Genomic DNA, 19,100 nt, shown 5'->3' on the forward strand with positions numbered 1-19,100 from the left:
GGGGGGTGAGAGGGGAAAAGTCCTCTAAAAATATCTAAGACCTGAATGACTGTATGATAGAGAGAGAGGGAGAGAGAGAGACAGACAGACAGACAGTTAGATGGACTGAGTGGGTGAGTGATTGAGACAGGCAGACAGGAGGTCTAATGATCTTTCCTTGAATATCATGTGTGGATGTGTGTGTAGAGAGAGAGAGAGCGAGAGAGACTCTGATCTGTGTGTGCGGCTTTTATTTTAAAATGGGGGGGGTCTCCAAGACCTGAATGACTGTATGAGAGAGAGACACACACAGAGAGAGAGAGAGACACACAGAGAGAGAGAGAGAGAGAGACACACAGAGAGAGAGAGACAGAGGGAGAGGAGTGTATGTGTGTGTGTGTCTCAGTGTCTCTGTGTGTTTATCAACATCACTAATGAGCTCATATAAACACCTGTGTGCTTGGGTGCATGTTGGTGATTGGAGCACCTGTGTGTTAGAGGCTAATTAAGAGAGAGTGAACAGTGATTTCCAACAAAACTACCTGTCAAACATATGCCCTCTATACCAAAACCATGAGACTAATCAATAAAATATGGATACCGTGAGAGAGATAAGACTCTGGCAAACGTGGAGATGTGTTTTTTATGTTTGTGGTGTTAAAAATGTGAGCTCTAGAGCAATATGCAAAACTGGTACCGTCTGCTTTCTTTGAGAAATGAGTGGTCAGATTTAACATGGAGTCTAATGAAGCAGTTTGTTGGAGTTCATGTCGCTCTGCGGCTCTTTGAGTCAAATGTGTAAATCTGTTGGATTCCACAGACACTTTACTGCGACCAGCACAACATTTCCAAACGTTTTGGCCAAAAAATGGGGTATAAAGAGTAAACATTGTGGGAGCTAGAGCAATTTATTTGGAAAAATCACAGAATATTTTCCTGCTCCGCTCCACTCTGACAGTTATGTTCTCACTCTAGCGCTTAACGAGCCGTGCAATACACACCCATTATAAAATCTGAAACAGACCCAAAATTTTCCTGAAACTTAATCTGCGACTTCATGAAAACTGTGCTAGCTATCAAAATGTCCATTTGGCTCAATAAAGTGCAGCGTTTTGTCTACGTTTTAAACTTTGAATCATCTTTCTACGTTCAGGTACGGCTAGTCAATATGGGCCCAAAGTTAAGTGTTTTTTTTGCTCTCTTCACGTCGAAACCCCATTCAAGTCAATGGGGCGATTTTGCTCCGTTTTTTAGGATTTTCGGGAAAACCACTGGGCGAATCTCTCCGAAAAATACAAAGCACACTATTCCTGATAAGGCCGCACGTTTGAAGGTATTTTTCACACTGCTGTTGGCAACACTGTGTGAGGAGAAGCGCACCAAACTTTTCGATGAAGATTATTGGTATTATTATTATTATTAAGCCCGCAGGATTACAGTCAGTGTGGCTTTGTGGCACAAGGCAGTTTCACTGCCTTGTGCCACAAAGCCACACTGAATAACAATGTGTACGTTTACATAAGAAAAGTCATCAGTCTGCCACCTCTATGAAGCATTAATTATCAGCTCACAGTGATGTTTATATTTAGTCTTGATTTGATTCCACATGCTCCAGTGCCCACAGAGTTGCTCTCGAGTGGAGTTAAATAAGTGTTTGTGTTATATCCTCATCAGCTTTTAAGGGAATAAAAATATCAAAGATGCATCTGAGCACAGCTGTTCTTCACAGGAGGAACGGCATCCCAGCAGAGGGGCTTCCTGGGCTGCATCAGGACTCTGACCGTCAACGGCGTGAGCTTTGATCTGGAGGAGAGGGCCAAGATGACGCCGGGCGTGACCTCCGGATGTCCCGGCTACTGCAGCGGCTCCACCAGCCTCTGCCACAACAGAGGGAGGTGCATCGAGAAGAGCAACGGCTACGTGTGCGACTGCTCCCAGTCGGCCTACGGAGGGACCACCTGTAACCAAGGTGAGTCCTGATCGACAACAAAACGCTCCACGCTTAATGTAATTAAACGGGTTAATGTAGATTACAACAAATAAATAATCGATCATTGCCAAAGTTATTCCATTACGGCGCATCGATAAAAATGCAAGCGATGCAAGAGGCAATTAATACTTGTCCTGGCTCCAGACTCCGAGAACATTTAAAATGCATTAAACCAAATGATCTCCTACGAGCACAGACCCGACACAGCCGAGCCCCACCAGAGCAGCAGGCTGAGCTAACGGATCCTATATGTACAGAGATATAGTTCTGAAGACGCAGAGATGGAAATTCTGGCTGCAAATGTGACAGACCACACTGCACTATTTGCACTGTTTCCTCTCGCTCAGCGTGTCGATTATGAAAGCGGCACCCATGCCAGGATACAGTTAATCCGACTGCTGTTCAAAGATCTTTCTGCTTTATTACAACTTGGATCTCAGCTGCGTTGTTGTGGTGCCTATCAGATATGTCACCTGGAGGCTACGGACTCTTCCTCTGATCTGTGTCTCTCTGGGAGTTAAACCTTCAGGTGTAAAATGCAGCTCTTAGATAAATGCTTTCAGATGTATGATAACGTGATGGCTCTGAAGTTCTGACACAATGAAAGTGCTCCACTTTAACAGCAACGGTTTGATTAAATGAATGTTGCCTTTTTAAGTATGTTTTTTTTAGTGTCAATTTTATTTTCTGGCCTTTATTTAGTGTATAAATATATCAGTACGTTACCCAGCAATGATATGAAGCCGTTGCCTACAGATCAGTGGATGTGCAACCAGCAGAAACTGTGGTACTACCAGGAGGCAACCTCCAGTTCTGAATAATGAAGCTAATGCTGAAGTGCCTTAAAGCTGCATTCTCTCTAGTGTCCACCAGGGGGCGACTCCTCTGGTTGTATAGAAGTCTATGAGAAAATGACTCCTCTCTTGATTTATTACCTCAGTAAACATTGTAAACATGAGTTTATGGTCTCAATCTCTAGTTTCAAGTCTTCTTCAATACAGCATGATGTTCATTTAGTACATTATGGTCCATTTAGAGTCACACAGACCATAAAGCAGGGGATGCTTTAGGGCGGGACTACACTGTTCCAGGTCGTCACCACAGAGTTGTCCGTGTTTTCTTCTTACAACTTTAACCTTTTCACAGTGTGTTTTACTTCATGAAACAAAATGAACATCTTGGTTGCCTAAACATGTCTTGTTAAGCGTTGACTGAATCATCATATTTTCTTTGATACAGTTTGATAATGTGCTCTGACGTGTTCGCTTCATATTTGGAGAGGTGCGGTGCACATGATGAGCTCATCAACTCATCCATTTTATATCCCTCTACCAAGTGTGTGTTGCAGAAAGACAGCGAGATAACAGAAGTTTAATTTGAGTGGAAAAGACCACCGAACACAGTATCATGTTCTGCTGCAGCCTCGATCTCGTAGGTACTCAGTAAATATACAGTGAATGCCCAGAGAGTTCTCGTGTACCTGCATACACACACCGCTGCATCGCTGAAGAGATACATTGTTTTTGGACAGATTTTCATTTTACCCATTGGGCACAAACTACACTTTTTACCCCACTTTGGATTGAGTTGCGTTGGTTTTTCCTGCTCACACTTTTTTACATTTTGAGGTGTAATGAGCATTGCAGCATCTGGAGGCTGTGAGTTTGGTTTCAGTCTTTTAATCTGGATTGCAAAAACAGTTGTAACGGAGAGCTGCTGGCACTGAAACCCCTTCATTTCTGTCTTTCTCCGTGTGTCCTGCAGAGGTGTCGGTGTCCTTCGACACGGAGTCCTCGGTGACCTACACCTTCCAGGAGCCCTTCTCAGTGATGCAGAACAGACGCTCGCAGGCCTCCAGTGTTTCCACAGAGAGCAGCAGCAGGGCCAGAGAGGACATGGCCTTCAGTTTCGTCACCTCCCAGAGACCGGCCATGCTGCTCACTGTCAGCACCTTCAGCCAGCAATACATCGCTGTCATCCTGGCCAAGAACGGTACGTACGGGTCTCGCATTCATAGTATGAAAGAGAAGAAAAAAAGACACAGTAATAACTCATGGCCGTGACATATATAGTTATGTCCGCCAGGCGTAAGCCTGTGGGGAGATCATGCCTTCAATTGTGTGTGTGTGTGTGTGTCCAAGGCTAATCTCTCATATTACTAAACCCATGAGAATAATATTTTATATGCCCATTTATGACTTATGCATGCTCAAGGACCTCTCGTGGTTGCGGTGACTGTTTAATACCGACAGAGACTGCTGACTCGAGGGTCCACTAGTGATCAACAGCACCTCCAGTAGCAAGAAGGCATTTCTGGCAATTTGCTCAACTGAAAACAAGCCTTACCCAGTCGGGTGTTTGGCCTTTGTCACGGCTCAAAAACAGACATCAATTGAAAAGTTTGGTCTTGTTTTGAACCTGAGCATCTTCAGGTTAATTCCATACCCTTTATGTTATGATCCGCTAATGTTAGGCACGATACAAGATGAATATCTCCTCGACACACCTGTCAGAGGTCTGCACTCTGCTGAGTGCCCTTTTCTACTGAGGTACTGTATTTACATACTGTGAATGTCATCTGTAGCTTTCATCGCTGATGTGGAGAAAACAGTAACTTAGCCTACACAGCATCCAGATAAATTTAGCAACCGCGTTGTTGGCAAACACGTCTTCCATAGTGACATACACCAAAGCACCGCTGCGTACAGTAGCAGCTTGTGGTTTACATCGTATGGCTGCAAAGATTGGGATGCAAACATATTGTTTGACGTGTGAAGCCCTCAGATCTGCAGCTCTCAGTTGAAGTGACTGATTACCATGAGGACAGTGAGGTCACACCAGTGCTTTCTTTTTTCAGGGTTTTCTTTTTGGGATGAGCAGTCATGGACTATGTTTTTTATTTCCAGCTAAGTGGCTCAGTGATTAAACCAGCTGTCAAACTAGTCAAGTATTGTGAATTTGTATAACCCACTTGGCAATTAGTGGATTTGCTCACAGGGCTGAAGTAAATCAATCCAATTGTTTCGTCTTTTATTTTCTTACTGTGGAGTCAGGGCAAATATTTAAACTTTGGTGACCTTTGACAATTTGCATCGTCGACCGATAGCAAAGTGTTTTGACAGAGCTGATCTCTGAGGGAACAGAGAGCCGGAGGCTCCGAAATGGAGAACTCTACTGTAGGTCTGTCGCCAGCCTCCTCTGTCTGACTGTAAAACGGCTCCACATCAGAGTTATGATACGGGTAGATCGTACAAATATGTTTCTGGAATAACAAGTCAACGTTTAATATTCATTTATTTAACCTGACAAAGAAGCGGTGGGTTTTGTGTTGTTAGTTGCAACTCGACTGGAATGTCAAATAATGACAAACAGGTAGAGAGACGGGACCAAAGCAGCGCCGGCACGAGCTCAGTGTCTGATAATAACGGAAAATCCCCGCTCTCGCCAGCTGACACAATTGCGTTACCATGGTTACCTGTTCATTTTTTGCATAATTACACAGGAGATTGCTTCCTTTGACGGCGGGCCGGTCCACTTTACACTCGCACTACAGGCGAGATACGCCAGAGTTCACTTGCAGATCGCCAGTTTTTAGGGAGAAGAATCCACTTAAATGAATGAATCATAATCTCATTGCACTTCAGCAACCAGAGGAGTTATTTTATTTTATATTTTTAACCTCTGGCAAGGACTGATTGCAAGGACATGTGCAGATTTGCCTGTTAAAACATGTCGTGACACCTGGGATGTCTCAAGGGGCGGAGGGTCCACTTCATTAACACATTGGTGAATCTCAGGTTTGTTTTCATGGTGTTGAGCAGAAGGGAAAGTGAGGCTGACGGTGAACAGGCAGCTAATGCGTTTCTTACTGGTGCTGCAGTAGCCAGCGTGAACATAATACCGGAGCCGCCCCCACACAAACTGATTACGGGCTAATGAATTGATTTAGCCTCCGCTGCGTCTTTAATCATTGTGAGTCTTACAGTCCAATACGTTACACCGGTCCAGATGCACAGTGAAAGGTTGTTGTGTATCCAAAGGAAAAGATTCGTAACTAAGAAAGGTGCACTCAGTCGAGTGCAGATCTCTGCCAGGTGTGTCTCCTCCTTCCCTCCCCCAGACAAAGAAGAGTTGAATGTCCATCAGTCATCCTTCCCACCTCCCTTTAAGTCAAGACGGCAGCAAAGATAACAAAACATCATCTTTTATCGTGCCTTTAACTTTAGTGGATCATAACATATCTGCTATTGAATTAATCTGCCGATTGCCGGAGGTGTCTTTTGCTGCTGATGCAGCAGTTGAGGAGCGAGAAGTCAGCAGTCAGTGACGGTATATAACAGTAAATAAAAGAGCTTTTTTGAGCAAACATCATCATCAAAAATGAGCAGAAAAACATTAGGCTGATGGGTCCAGCAGTATGTGAGATTAGCCGTAGACAGAAAGAGCATGCACGCACGCTCTCACACGACTGAACTCGTGATCTCATAGCTTACACCTAGCAGAGATAAAAAGACTTCAGACTGCAAATAATAGAAAAACAGAACAAACACAAAAAGACCCGACTGCGATTGGACTAAACTGTTCCACTTTAAGTCTGGAGAAGATTTCAGAGAAAGGTCCTCGCTTGCTGCAGAGTATTTCCTGCTGTCAGCGCGGTATCTCCGCGTTGTCAGCTTCCGACACATGAAAGGCCTCAAAGCTTTAAACTGACAGCCTTTAAGCTGCATCCAAACTTTAGAGCATCCTATTGAGTGACAGAGCAGTTGTTAGTCGGAGTCAGTGTCAGTGTCCTATAAGTCACTCTTTTGTGGTAGAACAGAACTCCCATGTTCCTCGGGTCTCTGTAAACACTGAAGGGCAGAAGGAGACACTTCATCCGCGGTGACCTTCGTCTACAGGAGCACTCTCAGGATTTGAAATGAATCACCACGCAGAGCCCTTCACCTACAAACCGGGAATTGTAATATTGACCCGGCTCCACTTGACAATGCATAGCTATCTGACTCTTTGATCTGCCAGAGATTGTGTGTGTGGGAGGAACACTGAGCACATATTGACTTCTTTTTTTCTGTGTGGGAGACAAGAGCTCAGAGATAAATATTTGTATATCTCAAAAGGCAATTGAAGAAGTTTAGATATAGCGGTCTATTTATATGTGAGCAGCCACATCATTTCGGTAAATCAGTGTATTCTCTTCTGCTATGAGGCATCATAAGGAGAAGCTCGCATACTTGAAGCCCTGAAGTCATGTCAGTGGACTGGACTTGAGTCTGTGGTGTTTAAATTTGCATTGAGCTCAGTTATAATGTCTCCTGCACCCCTATGGAAACAAGATAACCATGGCTAGAAGTAAAGAGAAATCAAAAATGTCTTTTGTGCCATAAATTATAAAAAAGAAACAAATGCAAGTTGAATTTCCTTGATTATTTACTTCACAACTACATATGTAGCTGAACTACATACGCCCATATTCACCCGCTCTCAGGTCGAACGTGTTAGGTCTTCTGTCTGTCCCACGCACTCGCCTTAAGACGCGTGGTGACCGAGCTCTTGAGGCAGTAGCACCGAGGCTGTGGGATGTTCTGCCACATTTCTCCAAGTGCTCAAAAGTGTTGGAAAAGGAGGCTCTATGTAGTAGATATATTGAGCTAGCCTCTCCTCTCCTCTCCACTCTGTGTTCAGCAGCCTGGAGTTCAGTCAAAGTTTCATGGAATTGTTGTCGCGTGACTGTTGGTCTCAGGAGAATCAATCATGGCTTCCTAGTTGCACTGACGAGCGCATCATTTAATGCTTTTTACAGGATCTGGTTGAAGCAAACGGTTTATTCAGGGAGAGATTATCAATGAGACACGTAGAATAAAGTGTTTTTGATGAAATATCACAATTTGAAGCTTTGTTTTGGTGGCTTTTCTTGCTGGAAGCATCCATTGCACATGAAGGACATTAGGAAAGACAAGAATCTGACGATCATTGTGTTTTTTACAGCTTCTGGCTCGGATGAACAGTGTAGTGCTGGCGGTTGTTTAAAGGAAAACATGCTTTTCCATCCCGCCAGTGGGGTTTTGGGGATCAGAGGAAAGCTTACATGTCTTCACATGCTTTGTTTCCAGGGAGTCTGCAGATCTGGTATCACCTTCAGACCGACAGGAGTCCAGATGTGTTCAGCCCCGTCCTCACCAACCTGGCAGACGGACGACTCCATCGGATCAGAATCCACCGAGTGGGAAAAAACCTCTATGTACAGGTGAGCGGTGTGAACGCCTCGAATGGTCACGGTGGGAAACTTCTTCCACCTAGTGATACTTGTTTGTTACCTCGCGATACGTTTTGCATTCCCTCTTACCCATGGAAAGAAGCACAGCCCTACTCTTAGCCTCATCGAACTTCATCACACGTCAGTAAGTGACTAGAGTTGAATTTTCTACCTGCTGTCTAAACGCATAACAATAGAGAAATGGTGTTGAAATGAATCTCCCACTGTAATAAAAATCCATTCTTCTCCGTGTGATCAGCAGGCTTATTACATGCAGCACTGTCTGCAATTTTATAAACGGAGGTGGACGCAATCAAAATCACTGCAGTGTTTTATTGCAGATCATCAAGTTAAGTGATGCAACTGAGTCAGCATAGGGGGGGTGGGGGTGCAGAAGCGAGCGGTCTAAATGGCTTCAAAGCTAACTGTGGGTGGATATGGGTGTCATGAAGCTGTAGAAGAAGACAAGGCTCAATCCATATTGTATTGCTGCTGCTGCTGGTGTTACCTCGGTTTAGATTTCTCGTAATTGCCTTGTTATTTGATTTCTCTCCGCTCGACCAGATCGACCAGGACATCCACAGAAAGTACACACTGTCATCTGATGCAGAGCTGATCTTAATCAGGTCCCTGACATTGGGCAAAGTCACCAGTAAGTCCCTCCCACCATGTTCACAAAACTGCTCACGTCATCACCAATTTTGATCCGTTAATTACTGTTAATCCCACCCGACCCCCATCTCTGCAGGGAGGGAGAACCTCGACGAGGAAGTGACGCAAGCGGCTTCCAAAGGTTTCATCGGCTGCCTCTCCTCGGTCCAGTTCAATCACGTCGCACCGCTGAAGGCGGCGCTGACGAACCGCGGGAGCTCGCTTGTGACCATCCGTGGTCCGCTGGTGCAATCGAACTGTGGAGCGCTGGCGGAGTCCACCTCGCACACGCTGCAAGGTGAAACACTCACACGCGCGCTGCCGCTGTTTAGCTCGCCCACACACACACACACACTTCATGATCGTTGAAAGGTCACTTGAATAAAAGCGATATGGAGCCAGAGTGTGCTGCACTTTTTGTTTCTAGTTTTTCTTCAGGCCTGCAAGTGAGATGGAAAAAGGTGAAACTAATCAATTATTTGTTGACAAAATCTTTCCAGTTATTTATTCAGCAAAAATGTTCTCGTTTCAGCTTCTTAAATGTTGGGATTTGCTGCTTTTCTTTATGCCGTTCTACATGACCTATCTGATGAGTGACTGACAAAACAAGTTATTTGAAGGGAAAGAAACAATTGAAACATTAATCAACAATAAAAAAAAAAGAGAATTGCAGCCCGAATGTCTCGTTGGGAATATTATAGACTTTATTAGATGGTACAAGGGATGCACTAGCACTGTGGTGGCTAGCGCTGTCCCTGCACAGCAAGAGGGGCCTAGGGTTCAAATCCCAGGCTGGACGGTCCTGTGTGCAGTTTGCATGTCCTCCTTTGCATGAACGTGACCATGAATGGTTGTCTGTCTTTATCTCCTGCGATAGTCAGGCAACCTGCCCAATGTCAGCTGGGATCAGCCCCCCCCCCTCCAACCCGGAACAGGATAAGCGGTTAAAAGATAATGCGGTTTATTGATAATGCAGGATGGACAGGATTAGGGATGGATCGGATGTAAACTGGGGCCACTGCTGAGGACTCAGCCTGAGCACATGGGGCGCCCCCTCTACCTAGATTTCATGCCCTCGTTGTTTTGTTGCTGTTTCGCTATTTGTCTCTGTCTTGCCACTTCTCTCTGCTCTGCTGTGAAACTATCTCATCACTTTGGAAAAGGTGGACCTCTTTTGAGCAGGTTGTAGCTTAAAACAGCATGCGGTACCATGATGATCAATCCTGGTTATAAGTGACCTGGTTTTGTAAACCAGAAGCCTCAACAAAATGGCTGCTAACCCACTAACTGGTCTTTGTGTCGCACGCCCCAGGCTTTCTGAGAATGAACAAATCAACTGGGAGCAGAACTAGCAGTCTAATCTGCTTCCTGTTGAGCTGTCACACTTTTTAAAAGTAACTTGTAACTTGTGAATTGAATGACAGTCTCTTTAAAACCAGACACATTCCAGCTGTGTTTTTCGGTCGTCTGTCTGGCAGAACACATGCATTTACCAAAGGAGCTGTCTTACCAGCGACACAAATGTCTTCTTAGTCCTCAAATCTTTGTTTTTTTGGTGTGCAGCAAACAGCAACAGACGTTTTGACATAAAAACGTAGTTAGCAGCGACGCCGACAGGATGGACAGGCTCTGGGCTTTGCTTACATCTGACCACACTGCCACATCATATAAATAAATATATATACCGTAAAACATGAACACAGTTCAGTTGCCGTCCTAATTGTCCCGTCTGTTCGAGGCACCAGATTGAGCTGGCGGATGCACAGATGAGATTTTCTCATTCAGAGCGTAATGAAAGAATGTGCTTTAGGCAGCTACGTGGAAGGGCTCATCTCCTGGAGCTATAACATGAAACAGCGCCGCGCTTCAGGCCTTATTCGCCACCACGATGCCTTCAGTGTGACGCTTTGACACAGGTCGGCCAACCCTTCTTCATCAAAACCCCCTCCTACCGACTGCCATGTTGCTCAGATTTGCAAGTTACTTAACCAACCAGAGAGACATAGGGGAATGCAAACGTTTAAGGACAGAAGTGAAATGCATAACTGTGGTATTTTTCATTTTCCTTTGTGCCTAAGTGACTAATGAGGACAGCTATTGTTGAAACGGGTCCAGTATTGAGGGACAGCAGCCGCTAAACGGGCTCGGGGCAACTCCTCACCGTCAATGTCCACTAAAAGTGCTCATTGTTGCCAAAGAGGAGAGAGCGTTTAATCAGACTTTTAATTTTTGTGCTTCAACCATCTATGATGTATATATTATCCAGGACGTGTAGTGAATGGAGCTGCTGCTGCTGCACACAGCTGCCAAAGCACGACCAAGACATCAGCTGAGTGTCTCTCTCCGATGTCTCATTCATCCAGTTATTTGTCTGATTATTTATTTTGTATGCTTTAAGAATTACATCCATGCAGGTCTCAAGACCATCGTAGAGTCAACCGTGGTGTCTGTACTCGACTGTAGTGTTGTTGTAAGCCCTCCACCGTCAATTTACGGTGTTTGTTTCTGCCGCTGACTGGCTCAGACTGTTATTCTAAGTGTCTTGACAACATCATGGAAAGGGCCCTAAAGAGAAATAAAACCTTTTTCTTTACCTTTCTCTCGATCCCGTCTGTTTGTTATTTTGTGTCTCGTCTTGGAAAAGCCTCGTTGTGAAATCTTGAGTCGCATCCACATATGTTGAAATCATCAAAATATTCAGCCATGACACAAAGCTACACTTTCTGTACTCCAACGAACACAGACACTCCTCTCACCATTCCACGGCTGCGTAACAAACAGAAAACCAAAGGTAAAGACAAATGTTTTATTCCTCTGTGGGGTTCTTCCCATAACGTCGTCAGACACTTACAGTTATAATAACAATCTGAGCCAGTCAGTGGCAGAAACAAACACCTTCAGTGGTCGTACGTTGACGGTGAGGAGTTGCCCCCCAGAGATTACATTACAGCTCGTTTAGCAGCTGCCGTCTGCAGCGTTCCCCCTCAAACACTTAGACGCAGAAACATGGGGAAACAGGGGCCAGTTTGAAAAGCACCTTTCATTTGATTATTATGTAACATAATTCAGTGTTATTCTGGAGCTTGGCAGTGGAGTGTCAGCCAGACAACCAGAGATCTCACTGGCAGACATTCGCCTCCTGTATGACGGGACATTAATGTCTGTTCATGTGTCTGTTTCTGCTCCTCCAGATCAAACTGTAACAGCAAACAAAGACAAGGAGCAGCACGGCAGCAGCACCCAGAAGGATTTGGCTGTGATAGCAGGTCTGTTCTCTCACTTCTCTGCTGGTTTATTTTGCTTTGCTTAATTGAAAATGAGTCCCAACTGTTTGTTATTTGTCATTCCCTCTATTTGCATCTTCGTTCTTCTTTTTGTTTTCCTGGTCTCTTGATAACTCAGCTTTAGATCGGGCTCATTGTCATCACTGCCAGTCACGCAGCTCTGTTTGAAATTGAATTGACATCGATGATGGAGAAGATGATGATGATGATGATGTTTAAGGATTTCTAAACAGGGAAACATTGCTTTGTATTTGTTCGTCTCCTTTCACTTTGTGGTTGAGAAATGCCCCGAGCTGACCTGCAGGATCAGTACGAGAGCAATGACATCATTGAAAGGAATAGTTGAACATGTTGCTGAAATACACTTTAGATCTAACAACACGGTTAGATGTAGGATGAAGGGATGAATGCGTTCAGGGGGAGTTGGTGGATAACGAATGAACTGGTGTTTACACAGAATGTTATTACAGGAGCCTAAGAGCCTGCAACACAGTAAATAACTTTGAATTCAGCTTGTTGGGGGATGCTGCTTTAAGAACTTCTCAATCAGTGTTGTGATATTGTGACGAGATACAGACATAGGATGGGGTTTTATCATATTTTCTTCTTCTTTATTTCAGCGACGGTAGGCTACAACCCTCAGGTGACACCACGTTAACAGCAATCGCTATTTCTTCCTCCATTCCTCGAATTCAGCAGCACCTTTAGTTCTGCTGTTAGGAATTATAGACTTTCCTTTATGTCCGAAAGCAGGACTTCAATATAGGACACGCGTCGTATATATTGTCTTATAGGTCTTATAGTCTTATATGGTATTATTGGGGTGTTAATTCTGCCAGTTTACTATTCTTATGAACGCACGTTCATTCACGCACAGGTGGCGTTCATCATGTTCACGCTGATCGTTTACATTTAGTTACCTGAAGTTCGGAGCGTTTGCTAAATCTGACCACTCGAGGCCACCGTATGGAAACAAAGTAAGAGAAAGTTAGGATAAGAATTGGTAAATGTTCTTGCATGAGCTAGTGGTTATAATAAATTGTGCCACAAGGACCCATTTTTGTGTCTTGGCAACTGTAAAAAATGCTTTAACCTCCACAACAACCGAGTCAAAGCAAATGGACAGTGACCGCTTTAGATGCGGATCACAAGAAGCGTAATGTGGACAGAGCAGCGTTGTCCCCTGGTGTCCCCCTAATGCGTCTGTCCTGCTGTGTTCTCAGGTGTGGTCACAGCGGTGGTCTTCATCGCCGTGTGCGCTCTGGCTGTGGTAAGCCGCCTCCTCTATCAGCAGCGGCGGGCCCAGAGGAGCGGCAGCATCAAAGAGGAGAACAGACCCAGCATGTACACGGACTACAGGACAGAGCTGCACCTCCACAACTCAGTCAGGGAGAACGTGAAGGAGTACTACATCTGACTGCGTCCTGCACTCTGTGGACCGAACAGCCACGAACTTACCTCTCTCGTATAAAGGACTAACAGGTGGACGCGCTGCTGCAGGAATTTTTTTTTTTTTTATTATTATTTTTTTTTACGAGAAAACATCCACGTGACCTGGAAATGTCTCCCAGGAACACTGCAAAAAAAAAAAAAAAAGCCTGCAGCCTGTAGTCCACTCTCGTAACGCTCCGGTTCAAGCGAGTGGCTGAGTCTTTACAGCTGTTAGTGTATTTGATGTTGGTGAAACTGTCAGAATCAAGCTGCTGTGTCGTCGCAAAAATGTGTAAAGCAAAAGGTGAATGTCCTGGAGAGGGGGTGGACGAAGAGGGGTCACCGCGAGGTGCAGTGAGCGAAAGCTGCTGTCCATCCTGAATGCGCACAACTTAAAATATTTAGTTTGAAACCCCTCAACTGCGGGATACGTCCGCATCGCAGCGGGACTCACTAAACTGTACCTTGCGAGTCAGGAGATGTAGGCCAGGCCTGTAAGATATGCGTGCACTCGCTGCTGTCTTTGTTTTTTTCCAGTGGTGGTGAATGTTCTAGAAGAAGAAAAGGGGGACAACACTGCCTATACTGTATGAGTGCCTAATTTGCATACAAGTTTTTATTTGAACATTTTAGAAGTTATTCATGTGATTTGCACAAAAGCAATCGCATTTACATAGAGAGGAGCTTATTGTCATTCAGTTCTGCAAAAACCCCATTCTGCATAGAATAAAAAAGGAGATTTGAGTTCCCCTCTCATGCACAACGTCGGCCAGCTGACCATCAGTGATGTTCCTTTCACCGCCTGTTTGAAGTAGCAGAGAAATTGACAAACCGAAATCCTCTAATCGTCTGTCAACTGGATGCGAACCAGATCCGTAACTCAACACTTTCAAGTGTTTCAGGTTTTCAAGTCTTGTCCCAAAAGTAAGCACTGCACACCACTCAGACCGCGTGCATTTTGTCGGGATTTCTAGCGGAAAACTTTTGAATTTTATTTAATTGTGCAAATTCTTAAATTATTATCTTAAAGGTGCAATGTGTGAGATCCGGCCACCTGCTCCAATAAAATAGAGGGAAGCATTTCACCTTCACTGCTGGGTTCATACAATCTAAATGTGCAGTCATCATATATTAAAATAAAGCCAACTTCTGACAAACAGCACGGCAAAAGTACCTGCATCTTAAAGTAACACTGCTATCTTATAATCTTCACTGTGCGGCCCGTGTACACTTTGATGCTTTGTGTATTAAAATGAAAAACGAATGAGAAAACAAGCGGTTAGCTGTAGCAACTAGCATTTAGCCGCCACAAAACCCCAGTACGGGGAGTCACATCAGGCTGGCTCGGGGTCTAATCTGTGTAACACGTCAACAGAAAGGCCCCTGATCAGGGGGAGAGTTGGGGCAGATCCCTGGGATCAGTGCACTGCTGCTACATTTAAGCTAACTGCTATCTGGAGGTCGCTAACTGGGGGACGAGGGACGAGGCAAGGATGCAAGTCAAAGCTAAATTTTGGCCAGATCTTACACGTTGCACCTTTTAAAGTATGTACGATTTCAAAGGCAATTATGTACATTGAATCACGAAGGTAGCAGAAATGGGATAACTAATGGAGAGGATGATCACATTTACATATATACAAAGCAGTCACATAAGCAGTAAGGGTTGTAAACATCGACCGAACAGTCAGGAATCTCGCCAAACTTTGCAGGCAGCCAGTAATAACATCTACAGGAACAAAACCTGCATCTACTGGTACTGGTATTAAATCTGGCAAAGCGTGAAGCTCTCAAGCGGTATCTTTGGTGTTCTTTGACAAACGGGCAGCAGTGTGGTACGTACAGGAAGCGTTGACCTCGGCAAGTACTTATGGGAGACTGGTTAAACCAGCCGTGCGAGTCAAGTTTGCAGTAGTATGAAAACAGCTCGCACAGCTACACTTATCTCCAGGGTTGCGACCTGCTCTACGACACTTTGTCACAGTACTTGAGTGAGTTTGTACCGCTGTTTGAAGTTGCAATGCTTGTATCTCAGCCCCCAGCTCGGCGATATGACGGGCCAAACTGAAACTGTACGCCAAACTGATGCAAAAGTTTAGTGTGTCTGTTATTTTGCAGCGCTGGCCAGCAGTGCTTAGAGCTTTTTGCAACCAAGAAAAAAAGGCCACATAATATGTTTCTTTATTATCTGGATTACAGGGATAAGTGATGTTTTCTATATACTTCTAGCTGACTACTTTTTATATACATCTTACACTGGTTGATCCTGAGAAAGAAAAAAAAAGAAATCCATAAACACACAAACGAGGCAAAACGTCTAGAGCCTTCCTAGTGGTCCTGTAATGCACATTAAACATCAGAGAACAAAAAGCATGGATGAAGAGTGGAGACGTTCCTTTTTGTTTCTTTTTTAGATCTTTACCACTTGTGAGGCTAGAAACACTAAGTTTGACCTGCAGGTGGTGCGAGAGGGAAAGCGATGTTACCTAGATTTGTAAATCAGCTTGTTGGGCTCAGCTCAACAGATTTAGCTCATTGTCCACTGGCTTCAGCTGCTCCAACGCAGGTTAGCTGTCCTTGTCGGTGTCAGTAGTAGTTTGAGCTGAACATGCTAAAAATAAGGGTTAAGCCCAAAGAACAGCTGAATCTGAGGCTGACGGGAATTGTATTTTTTCGTTGGGTATCCTGTCATGAATGAATGAAGTCATTACAATTCAACCACTTGGGATCATATATATCTGTACAAAAATTGAAGGCAAGCGATCCAACAATTGTGAAGATATTTCAGTCTGGTTTTCCGATTTTTGGACCAATGCAACGATGGACTGACGGATGAACATTATCGTCCTCTCTGAAGCTCCGCCTCTGTCTGGCTAAAGCTCACGTCACTGAAAGTGACGCGAGGTAGTGGCATGGTCAAAGGATCATCTGGGCCCCATCTGTGCATGTCCTTGTTATTCAAGTATGTCTCAACATGTGATCTCCAGTTATCAGTGAATGAATACATACCTCTCAGAGTGTCTTGGTTATATTGCAATGGGTTATATCACGTGGTTACTTCTTAATGATTTGTATAGCTGCAGTTTTATTAAGGATCTATTGTATAGATGTATAATTTAATAATAAAAGTGAATATATTGATTAATTCTCTGTTGTGAAATGGCTTGACTTCAACAGCTTTAAACAGGTTCATGTGTTGTAATTAAGATCATTTCAAGGTGCAAGACCCAAAATCTGGAGCATTTTGATTGCCTCTTAATGGCTGGTAGCTAACAGTGCTAACAGTGCTAACGGTGCTAACTAGGGCAAACGTGCTAACAGTGTTTACCTGAAGGGGGAACCGAAGGATGGGTGCTACGCTTCCGGGACCATGCAAATAGTAGTTTGAGCTCTATTAATGCTCCGAATGTACGGTGTTTAAAGGCGTTTACGTCTGTGTCTTTCTCCCTGTGGCAGCCCAGCAGTCATTTCAGTCCAAGTACAACATTGTTTGCCGGTGGGAAGCCGGTGAGGGATTTACATCCTTCCTGGGATCTGGAGAGGGATTGCATGAAGCTCCCATGTTGTGCCCCGCTGGCAGGTGAAAATATGTATCGCTTGTTTCATTTTTCTAAATATAGCTGCAAAAGGGTTGGGAAATAATGAATACATCTTGATACAAAGGTTGTAAATTGGCAACAGTTACTCCTTTTGAAGTCTAAACTTTCTCATTGTGCCGTTGTCAAGAAATTCAGAAATTTCAAATTTCATCAAAACAGATATACTGATAGACAATTATCCTAAGTAAGTGACCGAAATCATGTTGAAAAGGGCTTTCAGTGCAAAACAGTCAGACTCCACAACCGCTGACTTGAGGGCATTTAAAATTATAATGTTAAAAGTGAAATTACTTTTGATGGCTTGGAGTATAATTGAGTTGCAGTTGCACAGAATGGTCATGAATCATGGCAGTTGATGTGAAGTACACCATGCTTATGCTAATTTGGCAATTACATGGGAAACGGTATTGAATATTATAAAACTAATGAACTATTTTCAGTTGATCCAATCATATCCTGTACTCATTTTGATGAATATTGCCTTGCCTCGCATATCCATAAAATAAACTTCGGTGGACAGTTGCTGCATACAAAGATCAATGAAATAATGATCCATCCATTATCTTCTGCTTATCCTCAGCCTGCTAGTGGAAGCCGCAGAGTTTAGCAACGTATCCCAGATGTCCCTCTCCCCAAGATCCCTTTCCAGCTCTTCCTGGGGAACCCCGCGGCGTTCCCAGGCCAGACAAGATATATAATCCCTCCAGCGTGTTCTGGGTCTACCGAGCGGCCTCTTACCAGTTGGACTCGTCTGGAAAACCTCTAAAGGGAGGCGTCCAGGGGGATCCTGATCAGATGTTGAACCACCTCCACTGGACCCTGCGAAATAACCTTTAACCTTTCGCAGACCTTTTTCTTTACTTTCCTAACAGTCTACTTTTAAGCAGATGACACCAACATCCTTTAGAGTCAAGGTATAAAAGCCAGATGTAACTTTAGTGCTGCACTCTTGTTCTGTGGAGACGATTGATCTCTATATAATCTGAGCCCATGTGCAAATGCTATAATAAACTCTTGAAAGACAATTTAGATATCAATCTTATTTTCAGGTTTCCACCACACCTTTTTTTTGACGCAAAGGAGCAGCGTCTCTGCTCCGAGTTCCCTCCAGATGTCTGAGCTGCTCACCCTATCTCTAAGGCTGAGCCCAGACACCCTACAACATGCATTCTCTTTACTGACCAGCAGGGGGCGACTCCTCTGGTTGTATAGAAGTCTATGAGAAAATGACTCTACTTCTCTCTTGATTTATTACCTCAGTAAACATTGTAAACATGAGTTTATGGTCTCAATCTCTAGTTTCAAGTCTTCTTCAATACAGCATGATGTTCATTTAGTACATTATGGTCCATTTAGAGTCACACAGACCATAAAGCAGGAGATGCTTTAGGGTGGGGCTTACTGTGATTGACAGGTCGCTGCCGCTACCAGAGAAGTATACACCATCTCTATGTCACTCCTCCGCATTCGAAATATGGTTACTTCCTTTCATTGGCTACAAAAAAAAATAACATGGTGATGGCCGTAATCCAAGATGGGAACAGCGAAATAGCCGAAACTCAAGGCTTCCAAACGGCACCGATGGGTGACATCACGATGACTACGCCCACTTTTTATATACAGCCTATGCCCGACAGAGGAAGATCATTTCGGCCACTTGTATGCGCAATCTCATTCTTTCGACCACTACCCAAAGCTCATGACCATAGGTGAGGGTTGGAAAGTATATGGACTGGTAAATCAAAAGCTATCACTGCTGACACTCCACTCGCTCCATTTCACACTCACTCGTTAACAAGATCCAGAGATACTTAAACTGCCTTGCTTGGGGCAGTGACTCCCTCTCCACTGTTTTCCTGCAGAATGACATGATAATAATAATGAAGAAAGGCTGTTATACTTGGATCTGATGT

At 44.2% G+C, this 19,100-nt stretch overlaps 1 protein-coding gene across 1 annotated transcript in view; it reads left to right on the forward strand.

The window, feature by feature from the left end:
• LOC116398032 (contactin-associated protein-like 5) overlaps window positions 1-16,729 on the forward strand; it is an 85,412-nt gene extending 68,683 nt beyond the window's left edge. Inside the window, exons 18-24 of the mRNA XM_031874014.1 lie at window positions 1,709-1,948; window positions 3,734-3,961; window positions 8,080-8,213; window positions 8,787-8,874; window positions 8,971-9,171; window positions 12,065-12,139; window positions 13,381-16,729. Of these exons, the coding sequence (XP_031729874.1) occupies window positions 1,709-1,948; window positions 3,734-3,961; window positions 8,080-8,213; window positions 8,787-8,874; window positions 8,971-9,171; window positions 12,065-12,139; window positions 13,381-13,574 (1,160 nt within the window). The 3' untranslated portion in view covers window positions 13,575-16,729. The remainder of the gene's footprint in view (window positions 1-1,708; window positions 1,949-3,733; window positions 3,962-8,079; window positions 8,214-8,786; window positions 8,875-8,970; window positions 9,172-12,064; window positions 12,140-13,380) is intronic.
• Window positions 16,730-19,100: the final 2,371 nt, after the last annotated feature.

This window comes from Anarrhichthys ocellatus, unplaced genomic scaffold (genome assembly GCF_004355925.1).
Source record: "Anarrhichthys ocellatus isolate YVR2014 unplaced genomic scaffold, GSC_Weel_1.0 scaffold77, whole genome shotgun sequence".
NCBI classification, from domain to species: Eukaryota; Metazoa; Chordata; class Actinopteri; order Perciformes; family Anarhichadidae; genus Anarrhichthys; species Anarrhichthys ocellatus.